Here is a 12,382-nt window from a genome sequence, read left to right on the forward strand (position 1 = left end):
AATTGTATGTTTATCTCTGATATTTACCTGTGAACTAAAATATCTTTGGACATAGCCTTGATAACACCTGGTATAGACCAGCGATGTATGTAGAAATAAAAATGCATTGATATTAATTAGTTTCAAAATTGGTGAATTTCATTTTTTTATAAAAACTAAAGATGATTGGATTACTCAATATTGGAGTTGGAATTTCCTACTATTTTATTTATTTATGTAGAAGGGCGTGTATCTGTTCATTCATTTCCGTTTTACTTTTTCTTCAATTAAAGTCTGTACACAGTAGTATAGCTAGAAGTATGAGTAACTGATTGGACCACTGTGCAGCCTCCAGTGCAAACAACAAAATCAGGGTTGGCGGCGGCTGGTTCCGCCTCACTCTAGGATACTTAAATTATTAAAAACTAATAACATATGATGTCAGGGCTCAGAAGTTCAGTTTGGCTGCAGCAAGCCAGGCTACATACTGATCAACCCTCGTCCAATTACGTGTATCAGAGAGCCTGAGTGTAAGGTGGTGAAGCCACTTGGTCTTGCGTCAGGGAGAATACCAGACTCTGCCATCAACGCTACTTCCGAGAGGTTAGTCATAAGTCTGAACATTTTCAATTTAATAAGTATAAAATCACGTGAAAAGTGCTCAGAACACAAAGCACACACAAGGGGGTTTCCCTTTTCTTGTTTATTTTCATTGTTATTTGTACAGAAATTAAAATATGAATTCTAGTTATTCAAAAGTAAATAATGGTTAGTTGTGTCTCATCTTTGACTTTTGATGGATATTTAGACCTCCCATCCCTTTTTGTTAAATTTGTACGTAGTTTTAGAATGAAATAATGTAGTTGAAATGAGCAAAGAGGTATGATATGTGGATTACTGATTTCTGTCCTTTACCAACACTTTTTAAACAAGCCAATCTTAAAAGCAACCTTTACTGTATACCTTGGAATTTTATATGGCACATCAAGTAGTTCCATAAAGAAATCTAGGAAACCAAATTTTGATAGCAACACACTCTGTAACCAGCTAATTTTTATTTGAATAACAAATTGGCTACAGCTGGATCATATGGATGGAATGTCTACTTTAAAATCAAAGTCATTGGTAATAGGCAAAAGAATCATGTCTTCTAACTGTAAAAGAAGTAAATAAGAAGCACTTCTCTTGTCTCTTGTCTATTTTCCAAGGTAGTTGTACACATATTTTAGTCACACAAGATTAGGTAAAAATAAGTTTTGTTATATGTATAAACAATATTTTAATTTTTCCAGACCAAACTATGAAGCTCGCAACATTCGTCTCAACTCAGTCACTGGATGGTGTGGAAAGCAAGAAGCTTTTACTTACGTCAGTGTAGATTTGGGACAAGTCTTCAGAGTCAAGGTAAGTTCATTTCTTCAAATCCAATTCATTTAAATGATTTAAAACGTGTTTTGTTATGTTGCACACTTTTATTAACATTTATCACTTGTATACAATGGTCATATCTCTCTGTTCAGGCCATTTTAGTCAAGGGAGTAGTTACCAACGACATTGTTGGTCGTCCAACTGAGATTCGATTCTTCTACAAGCAAGCAGAGAGTGAGAACTATGTTGTTTACTTCCCTAACTTCAACTTGACCATGAGGGATCCCGGAAACTACGGAGAGTTAGCGATGATTACTCTGCCGAAATACGTACAAGCTCGATTTGTGATTCTTGGTAAGTCAAATACTTTGTGCTTTAGTTATTCAAATATTAAATTATCTGTAGGAATTTATTTTAGTTCAAATTTGGTTGTTGGTGAAAAATCTCAGCACAATAGTTTATATTTCAACTCATTATTCCTTGTTATTATGTAATTTTGTCATAAATAATTCCGTAACTGTCTTCAAAACAATAAACATCAATGTTGTTGGCTGGATTCAAAGACTAACTACAAAAATTTTTTAAAGTTTATGTACAATAGTAATAAATATTTTGATCATTTGCAGGTATTGTCAGCTACATGGACAACGCTTGTCTAAAGTTCGAACTGATGGGATGCGAAGAGCCAGCTACTGAGCCTCTTCTGGGTTACGACTATGGCTACTCTCCTTGTGTTGGTGAGGGATTAAAATTATTTTGTAGATTGTTGGATTTTAAATAAAAGACAATAGTGTTCTGTATAGTATACAAATGAGACAATAAATGGTAAACACTATTCACATTGTCCTTACCGCAAAGAGCAAGGATGAAATCTTAAACTCCTGCATTGCGACAAATATTGATTACAAAACCAGGTTTAACTGAAAAAGGTGTTTTGCTTACATAAACTTTATTTTACTATGACATGTAATACTTACTTACTGTTTCATCATTTATTATTTTGAAAATATTTTTTATGGAACATTGTTTAAATATCGTGTACAATCTGTATCAATTCAGCAAACAAATTTTGAAATTTTTTATCAACTGAAACCTTTTCCAGACAATGAGCCACCAGTATTCCAGAACTGCCCCCAGCAGCCGATCGTCGTCCGCAAGGGCCCTAACGGTATCCAGTCCGTCAACCTAACAGAGCCGGTAGCTATTGACAACAGTGGCGCCATCGCACGTCTGGAGGTCAAACCTCAGAGCTTCCGAACTCCGCTCACCACCTTCAAGGACATGGCTGTCAAATATGTGGCGTTTGACTTTGACGGCAACGTCGCTATCTGTGAAATCAACATTACTGTTATTGGTTAGTGCCTTTTGTTATGGTAAAACCTCCTGGATTAATATCTCTAAAAAATTCATCTCTTGTTTGCCTTAGAAAAGGTTCAACCTCAGTAAAAATAAATGGGGAACAAAATCATAAAAAAAATTCAGATTGAATAATGACTGGGTGTTATAACATCCCAGAGATTTGTATACTTGGGTACTTCCTTTTTCTCCAAATTGCATTTTCTGTCACTTTACTTTACACTAAACTTCAATATACATTGAAATCAAATCGTCTACTGTAAGTTATGTTTTCATTGTCTAATTTAACCAGATATAAGTCTTGTAAGGGTAATTATTAAATCTTATTTCAGATGAGACCCCGCCTATGCTGAGTTGCCCTCAGAGCTATGTCATAGAGCTGGTCGACAGACAGGACAGTTACGTTGTCAACTTCAACGAGACTAGACGAAGAGTTAACGCATCAGACGAGTCTGGTCCTGTACAAGTCACGTTTGTACCTGACAGAGCAACCATTCCCATCGGAGGCTTTGAAAACGTCACTGTCGTAGCGGCAGACAAATATGGAAACAAGGCTACTTGCCACTTCCAGGTGTGTAGTGTTTTCAATGATGATTTGACTATTTTTTGTACAAAAGTATAGTGTCATTGTGAATACTGTCTGACAAGTTAGAGAATGGTAAACTGGAATGGTTTTACTGATTGTTTTACGTAGTTAACACGTTCGCTGCTGACCGCTAGATGCAGGGACGGCACCAGGAGCTGAATTAACGCTCGCCGCTGCGTAAACATTGCCGCCAACACACTGAATTACAGTAAAAACAACCGTAGTTATACTGGATGGCAATGTTCTGCAATAAAACTGGCTTTGGACATAGTACTAAGTGATTCTGATAGATAGCAGCACTACCCAGGTTGCAGTTGAGTAAAGTAGTGTCGCTATCTAGCAGGAAAGAGGTGGGTTAAAGCCCTGTTCTAAACGACCCTGGTGGTGATTTTGGGAAACTATATTTTTTAGTGTCAGAAAAGTACGTCCCCACGAGCTGCAAAGAAATATAGGACGCTCCTGACGAGCTGGCTGATCCATGGAAATGTTAAACAACAATGAACTGTGACGTTCCGGAACGTTCCTAGCTCCTGGCGCCATGGCCCGGCTGACGTTCTGGAATGTCCTCAGCAGCGAACGATTTTAAGGAGAATATATTTTGGGGTTTTGGTTTAATTTGTTTTTGTCATGGAAGTTTGCCAAATTATCTGTTTTATTTAGTGAATGCAATCAGTGTTAAATACTTTATTTGATTTTTGTTTAAAACACATAATGGTTATAGATTCTTACTTTGACCCAGTACACCTAATTAAATCATCTTCGTTTTTAACAGGTGGCAGTTCAAGCAACACCATGTGTGGACTGGGAACTGAAGCCTCCGACCAACGGAGCTCTAAACTGTCTGCCTGGAGAGAAGGGACTGCAATGTATTGCAACCTGCAATCCTGGCTACAGGTATGCCAACAATTCAATTTTTCAACCTTTATTGGTCACTTGTAAAGTACATGGTTACCAAACACTTATTATCAAATACATGTTGTAAATGTCAATTATTATGGTTGAATTGGATCGCTTAAGAGACAATCTGCTTTTCAATTAAAGTAGTAATTGGTTTTAATTATATTTTGAAGATGATTAGTGCCTCTTATTAATTGTTTTATGTTGTCGAAGGTTTACTGATGGAGAACCAGTCAAGACCTTCTCCTGTGAGTTCAAGAGTCCCTGGACTCCAACCTCTGTTGTCCCTGACTGTGTGTCTGAAGGTATGATTAACTTAGCTGAGTAGTAAATAATTTGTAAAACTCTTTTGGTACTCTGCAACAGGACTTAATACTTGAGAGATAAAATTCCTTCATTTTGAATGATGATCCTTGAATCTAAAATTATTTATATTCTTAACTGATTCTTACTTTGGTCTGAAGCTGATTGTTTTAAAAGTCTCTTTGTTAAAATATTCTCCTCTGAAAGACACGAGGCATATTTTTAGGCAGGAGTAAATTAAAGATGAGTAAAATGCCACGTTTTAGTTTTTTTTTGTAATATCAACTACTTTTTGCAAAGATGTTATATAAAAGCACAATGATCAGAGGCAGATATGTCCTGTTTTTAAACTTAAAAAACCGAGGTCCGCTCAAATCCTCACATAGAATTCTACTAACTCTCATCTCATTGTTCACACAGATACACAGCAGGCTGAGTATCACGTGATTGCGACTGTCATCTACCGAGCTAACGGCGCCGTCGCACCAGCATGTCTACCTGAATACACTCATCTGATGGCCAACTACTACCAGCAACTCAATGACGTCTTGAGTCAACGCTGCTCAGCCGTCAACGTAAACATGAACGTTTCCTTCATCGGTGAGAAGCCTATACTGCTTGAGGACAATCTTGTACAGGTATGTTTTTGTTTTGATTATTTAACACGTGTGTTAAAGTATTGCTTTGGATCTATAGATGCTTTTATAGGTTTACTAGCTGTTACCCACGGGCTTCACCCCGTTTGACTTCATAAGTATTAATAACATTATTGATTGGTTATATTAAGCTGAAATAAACAAAACAGAATACAGAAATACAAACAAATAAGTATAGACCAGGTATTTTAACATTAGGTATATGGAAAGTTCCCTTTAGAAAGGAATTACGACCCTGACCTCAAAAGTTGTCCAACATCTGGAATTGTTAGTTTTAATTTTGAATTACTTTTAATTATCTTTTGGCATACCTTATGTACTTGTAACGGTATGCTTTATGTGGTTCCATTCTGTTATTTAATTTGTAGCACTAGTTTTTAAAGTTGTCCTTGTTCTCATTTTCCCTCCTCCTCCCCCTCCTGACAGCAAAAATCACATTTTCAGGTTTTGGAAAAATGTTGATTTTAGTCTCAAGAGAGGTCCCGGGCTGGGGACCGGTTTAGCGGAGTTAAAAATGTGTTGGCCCTGAAAAGGGCCGTTTGGCCAAGAGCTCGTACGTCACTTGGCAGATGGGGGTCCTCAACCTCTAAAAAAAAAACTTTAATGTTGTTCGTGTCGTAAGCATGAGAGCTGACAATGTTCCTGTCGTAAGCGTAAGAGCTGACAATTTAAATTGTACAAATTGGAACAATAATAATACGAACAAACCTAAAGGTTGAGCCCGATCTGGTACGCTCTCGAAGGTTTGGCTGTGGTGAAGTTTCTTGAGCTTCCTCCGCGTCCTCCACCGAGGTGTCAAGAACCTTACAACAGTCAAGCGCTTCCAGAGCTACCTCGTCAGGTAAAGGCCACCCATCCACAACGTTTGTAGCAAACGGGCTTCTCAACATATTTAGCTCTAAGTAAAATATATGTTTACAGAGTGAAATATATTGAGAAACAGAACTTTTAGTTTCCATGGTGAAATATTTATTTTATTTTCATTGTTAAAATGGATACTTTTATAGTACTTTATTTTGAAATGGCGACCATATGAAAGTAGGTATTTTAAGCCAAGTATGGATGGAGATGAGTGGCCGATCTTGTAGTCTTGTTAGTGACTAAGGCCAACATATTCCTTAAACAAAGCTGTTAATAGCCCATACAGCCAATGGCAACTAAGGGACATACCATAATGGAATCCAAACCACATTTTTGCCTTGTAATTAACGAAGTGGTCCTAGAATGATCTTAGATGTAATATTTTCATTATTGATGTTAGCCTCCGGATTGCCAAATAATATTACAAAAGGTTTAAACACCTGTTATTAATTAAGCAATCCTTTTAAATCAAACAACTACTATAATTTTAGCCAACCTATTTAAAACAATAATCAAGTTCAATTCATTTATTTCTTAAACATTTAATTTTTTAATAGTTAATTACAGCAAAATAGTAATTGTGATACTTAATTTTTAGACCTTGATCGGCGTTAGATTTTAAGAAACTTATTTTAAAAAGGCAGCTCATCCACTAATGACAGATCACATTTGAGTTTTGCAAGAATTTGTTAGCCAAGTTTATCTTCTGTTTTAATGTTAAGTGCCGCTATCATTTGACCCTTGACTTATATGAATAAACTATTTTTCTACTCTGAACTTTGTCTCCATAACTTGATCTTTTGTAACTTATTCAAGATATTGTAGGGACTATAATTAATTTTAGTTCCATAGATAAGTAGTACCATAGTATAAAATTATGTAGTCGCATATCCCAGCTTTTAAGTACTATTTTTTTTTTCAAAAAATAATTTCTTCATCTGCATCGCACGTGTTATCGAATTTACAGAAAGTAAATATAAATAAGTTTAACATTCTTGAAACATAAAGTATTTTACCTTATTCTTTTAAATAGCAAGACAGTAATCTTATTCAGACTACTGATCATAGACGGCGAATCGCCTATTGGGTCTGATGATTATTGGATTGTCCAGTCAAAATTGATCACCTTTACCATTTTTTATATGTACTAGTGTACATGTTGCTCGAAATCGAGCAATTGCAAAGAAGTACAGGAGTTACATATAAACAAATGACTCGTTAAAAAACTAATAACAGTAATAATTTCCGATGATTTTAAAAGAGTCAACTAAAAGATTATTAACTAATGGAAATACTCACAATTTACATAACAGTCCTATTCCAGTTTAAAGGGTTATTTTTTAACTATCAAACTGCCCATGGTCGGGAAATGGTAAGCTTACAATTTAAGTCAACATAAAAAGTCTGTCAGCTTTTATAATTTACTGTACCTAAGTTATTTAGCCAATTTGTAGACAATAAGGTGTAGGCTACAAACTCTACAGAACTCTCATGCTTCCATGGGGAGCAATTACTTATTAATATTTAATTCCTGACAACAGCTGGAGTTTCAAAACAATGTTTGTTTCCCATGTTAATCTTATGGAGAAATACGAAACTTTAAAGGGTCCCAGGGCCTCACTCTCTAATTATTTACCTAAAAAGAAAGTTTCCTGCACAACTTCACGTTACGGTCTTTCCAATGACACCAAAAACATGCCAATCGGTTCAGTAGTTTCGGAGGAGTAATTGTCACAAAAATCCTGCTTGCGTATTAAATAAGTATAGATGTTGATTTATAACAGTATAATTGTAAATATATGTTTCAACAGTGATATTAGACATATTTATATTAATCAACATTTTTTTTAGACATTGAAGAGTAAAAAGTATTTGAATAAAATGATAAATAGCCGATCTACTGTGAGGTGGTCCTATTATTTGTTGGACAAGTGGTTTTGAACATAAATGATGCATTTTTTATTCAAACACTTGTTTTAGTCTACATGCTAAGGAGTGATCCAGGCAAGGGATTAGATAAGCACGTTTATTAGAATCGCCTAGTACTTTCTATGTGGACTTCTTGAACCTAATGAAAAAGGCGAGGTAGGGAAGAAACCAACGACAAGATAGCAGCTAACATTACAATTGTGTTTATTACCTAGGAGAAACTATGGTAACATTGTCTTTAAACATGTGACTGTCCACTTCTATTTTGATTTGTTGTAATGAAAATAAATGTGTCAGTTTTCTTCCATTCTCCCAACACAAGCCAGTTATTTATTATACTAGCTGTACCCGCGGGCTTTGCCCCGTTTAACTTCATAAATGAGCTCGTTCGCATGGCTCAATCACGTCCTGTTTTGAAGTTCGTTCGCTACGCTCACTCACCTTTAGGTTGGAGCTCGTTCGCTGCGCTCACTTGTCTTCAGGTTAGCTCGTTCGCTACACTAACTCGCCTCCAGGTTGAAGTTCGTTCGCAACGCTCACTCACCCTTTTTTGGTAGCAAATTAGCTGTTGTCATTTAAATAAATAAAAAACAATAGTGCTGCACCCTGTTGGTAATCCTTGTAACTTTAATGCTATTGAACATCATAGAAATAGAACCAACTTATTTAATTGAAACAGCTGTTAAGATTCATTAATTCCATTTAAATATGAGTACTCATAAGGTTAACATGGGAAACTCCAGAGCCACTGGGGCGGAGCCCGAGAGTCTGATCAGAATAAAAACCACGTAGTTTTCCTATTTAATGCCTAAAGAATCAGTGTAGCAAATTTCAGCCTCCTAGGTAAATGGGAAGTAAGAGAATTAGTGATGAGTGAGTGAGTGAGTCAGTGAGGGCTTTGCCTTTTATATATATAGATTAGCTGTCCTTCAACATTAATTGCTTCCCTTAATAGCTCTTGATGGCTAACAGATACAATCAAATTCTTCGATGCCTGTTTTGCGTTTATGTGTTGGTGATATTGCTTTGGTGGTTTAGTTTGATTAATCAAAACAATCTTATAATTTTTAATATCATACTTGGAACCTCTATATAGCAACACTTCCTGCTAAAAAAACTACTCCAGTAACTTGCTCATGTTGGAGCAACTATATAGCGTTAAAAACCAAACAAAATTGTACATTGAATGCAATTTAGAACTTTTTTTCAATTTTACCCTTTGAACTTCAAAACTATTTATATTTAACTAGCTGTACCCGCGGGCTTTGCCCCGTTTCCCGTTCGCATGGCTCAATCACGTCCTGGTTGAAGTTCGTTCGCTACGCTCACTTGCCTTCAGGTTAGCTCGTTCGCTACGATAACTCGCTTCCAGGTTGAAGTTCGTTCGCTACGCTCACTCACCTTTTGGTGGAAAATCGGCTGTAGTCATAAATTAAAAAAAAATAATAGTGCTGCACCCTTTTGGTCATCCTTGTAACTTTAATGCTACTGAACATCATAGAACAGAACCAACTTGTTTAATTGAAACAGCTGTTAAGAAATTCCTTTTAAATATGAAAAATCATAAGGTTAACATGGGAAACTTCAGAGCCACTGGGGCGGAGCCCGAAAGCCCGATCAGAATGAAAACTACTTAGTTTTCCTATTTAATGCCCAAAGAATCGGTGTATCGAATTTCAGCCTCCTAGGTAAATGGGAAGTGGGAGAATTAGTGATGAGTGAGTGAGTGAGTGAGTCAGTCAGTGAGGGCTTTGCCTTTTATATATTTAGATATATTTTGTTGAATGCATCAAAAGGGTGTTTCTAATTAGTTATTGAGTTTTTTTTTTTTTTGTACCGAAGTTAGCTTTTCAATTTTTGTTGTTTCCTGTTTATCTCTTTCCATTTGTAGTTATGACACTTCAAATGAGAAAAATATTAGTAAGTTTTGGTGCATCTTAATAGCTCTATAGTTCTATTCCCAATATTACACACCTTAATTTGCCGTAGCACTTTCTTCATAGTTTTACTTTTTAGCCCTCCTGTCAATGGAAAGTCAATGTCACTTGTAAGTTAACCACACATTTACAATTTCCAGATTGACTTCTCCCTGGTGGTGTTGCCGGCGGTGCGTCAACCTCAGTTGTACGATCTCTGCGGCTCCACTCTCAACCTCATCTTTGACCTGTCAGTGCCGTACGCGAGCGCTGTCATCGACCCCCTCATCAACGTGTCGGCCATCGGTAACCAGTGTCCGCCCATCCGAGCCCTCAAGTCCACCATCAGCCGAGGGTTCACCTGTAACATCGGGGAGGTTCTCAATATGGACACCAACCAAGTGCCTCGATGCTGTAAGTCTTGGCATTTAATTTGATGATATTTTTGTATCATGATGTAATTAGTATTTGAGCTTGACCACCTACTTTCCCTTTTTTTCTGATTCCATATTACTTATTCTTGTATTTCACAGTTTTACCATCAAACTGAGGCCACAGTAGCTCGGATATTTGATAAAAAATCTATTTCTATTGTTAATTTTCAATTTTTGTTGTATTTTCTCTTTCACTTGATGCAGTCAAATCAATTATTAAATGTAGGAGGAAACTTATATTTATTTTAAGGTTTAAGTTAGTACTTTGCCTCTCTATTAGTCAGGCTCGTGGTTTGCATGTACTGTGCTTTGGGGATAATTGTGCCCTCTCCACCTACTTTGTCGAGGAATTTTTCTCTTCCTTCTCCCCAACAAACCTGAAGCCTCTTGCGCCCCTGGGCCCATTTTTAAAAGCGGTCCTGCTGTCAGTTATTCTTTATTGATCAAAAGGTTTTACACAGTTGAATAATAATGTATTTTAAATATCTAGTTCACTGCAATCTCGTTAAGTTACAAGCTTATTCTGTTGCAGTGCACTGTCCTGCTGGTACATTTGCTGGAGTGAAGGCCAAGACCTGCACATATTGTCCTCGAGGTTTCTACCAGGATCGCGACAGACAAGGAGAGTGCATACGTTGTCCGCTGGGCACTTACACTCAGGAGGAAGGTAAACTATTCTGTCTGCGCTCGTTTGTGTCATTCTCCTTTATAGACTATTCTCATAAAACTAGAATAAAAAAAAACAATTTTTGTTATATTCTGTGCTTAGGGATTTTAAACAGTCTCGCTTTCCCAAACATAGATAAACTTACACTCAGTTTATCCTTTGAATGCTTGTTTAAACCGCATTACTTTTCCAACTGTTTTGTGATAGTAGTTTAGGTTTACATATTCACTAGGCCTACTGGATGCCGCGAGAATATACAGGCAGTAGGGAACGTTTCAAACCTGATATTTCTCCGTAACAAACTGTGTAGGCACTACTTATATGTATACAGTGGAACCTAGATAACAAGACCCTCGATGACAAGTGACTCGCTTGATAACATTGTGTAATCTCACAATTAGATCAATTAGATTTGATTTTTCCCCTTATCACATGTAATTGCAAACCCCGATAAGAAATCAACCTTGATATTATTTAATAAACCCAACGAGAGTCTTATTATCGAGGTTCTACTGTACCATATTGTCTCCAATTTTAGCTCCAAATTCATATCATAAGTAAAGTATAAAGCATCTTTTACTTTCCTCTGGGTAATGGTTATTTTTTATATTGTCATTGTTACGCTTGGCCAACAAACTGTCAGATGAGTTAAATTAGGGTTTAAAGCAGAGTGAAATATTGACTAGATTTGTGGAAAGCGGGCTTGGGAGATCTATTTGATTAGTTGGAAGAACAAGTAGGCCTATAGTCAAACAAATCATGATAAATTTTGTTTGATTTTAAAATTGAAAGCTAAAACTCTTTAGAGCATTTACTTACATGTTTCAAAATGCAATACCTAAGCATCAAAATCTCACGTTGTTATTTCTGTTTACTCAACATTGTGATTGTGTGCAGGATCCAAGAGTGTGACAGACTGCGTGCCGGTGTGCGGCTACGGTACATACTCCCCCACCGGTCTGGTGCCGTGTCTGGAGTGCCCCCGCAACAGCTACACAGGGGAGCCCCCCACGGGAGGTTTCAAGGACTGTCAGGCTTGCCCCGCCAACACTTACACGTACCAGCCTGCCTCTCCTCACAAGGAGTTCTGTAGATGTAAGTGTTTGAGAATAGTGTTACATAGATATGGAACATTATGTTTACGAGATAGGGAACAACAGATTTATATGGACGAGCTTTTGCAAATTTTAAATTTCAAATGGAAGATAGTTGAATGAGACCCTGACAGAGTGTGTTTCAGTCTAAATTATAATTTCTTTCGTAGTCCTTGTTACTGTGATAGTTCATGGAATGCTATAGTTTACAAAAAGATTTCCTTTTAGTTGGGCTTGAGATACAAGTTGGTGTACACGACTAAAACCAGTGATTGACAACAGCACACTTTCTCGAGGACTCCAACATGGGAATGGAATATCTAGATCCATCCATAG

The 12,382-nt window shown here is 36.8% G+C and overlaps 1 protein-coding gene across 1 annotated transcript in view; it reads left to right on the forward strand.

The window, feature by feature from the left end:
- The window catches only part of LOC128988380 (uncharacterized), a 113,165-nt gene that overhangs the window by 68,225 nt on the left and 32,558 nt on the right, over positions 1 to 12,382 (forward strand). Inside the window, exons 22-33 of the mRNA XM_054409622.1 lie at positions 425 to 582; positions 1,272 to 1,383; positions 1,500 to 1,701; positions 1,974 to 2,084; positions 2,450 to 2,701; positions 3,036 to 3,274; positions 4,062 to 4,183; positions 4,400 to 4,491; positions 4,910 to 5,127; positions 10,013 to 10,265; positions 10,818 to 10,952; positions 11,850 to 12,047. Coding sequence (XP_054265597.1) covers positions 425 to 582; positions 1,272 to 1,383; positions 1,500 to 1,701; positions 1,974 to 2,084; positions 2,450 to 2,701; positions 3,036 to 3,274; positions 4,062 to 4,183; positions 4,400 to 4,491; positions 4,910 to 5,127; positions 10,013 to 10,265; positions 10,818 to 10,952; positions 11,850 to 12,047 — 2,092 coding nt within the window. The remainder of the gene's footprint in view (positions 1 to 424; positions 583 to 1,271; positions 1,384 to 1,499; positions 1,702 to 1,973; positions 2,085 to 2,449; positions 2,702 to 3,035; positions 3,275 to 4,061; positions 4,184 to 4,399; positions 4,492 to 4,909; positions 5,128 to 10,012; positions 10,266 to 10,817; positions 10,953 to 11,849; positions 12,048 to 12,382) is intronic.

The sequence above is a fragment of the Macrosteles quadrilineatus genome, unplaced genomic scaffold (assembly GCF_028750875.1).
Source record: "Macrosteles quadrilineatus isolate MER2022 unplaced genomic scaffold, UCM_ALF_1.0 Scaffold_3__2_contigs__length_128488019, whole genome shotgun sequence".
NCBI lineage: Eukaryota > Metazoa > Arthropoda > Insecta > Hemiptera > Cicadellidae > Macrosteles > Macrosteles quadrilineatus.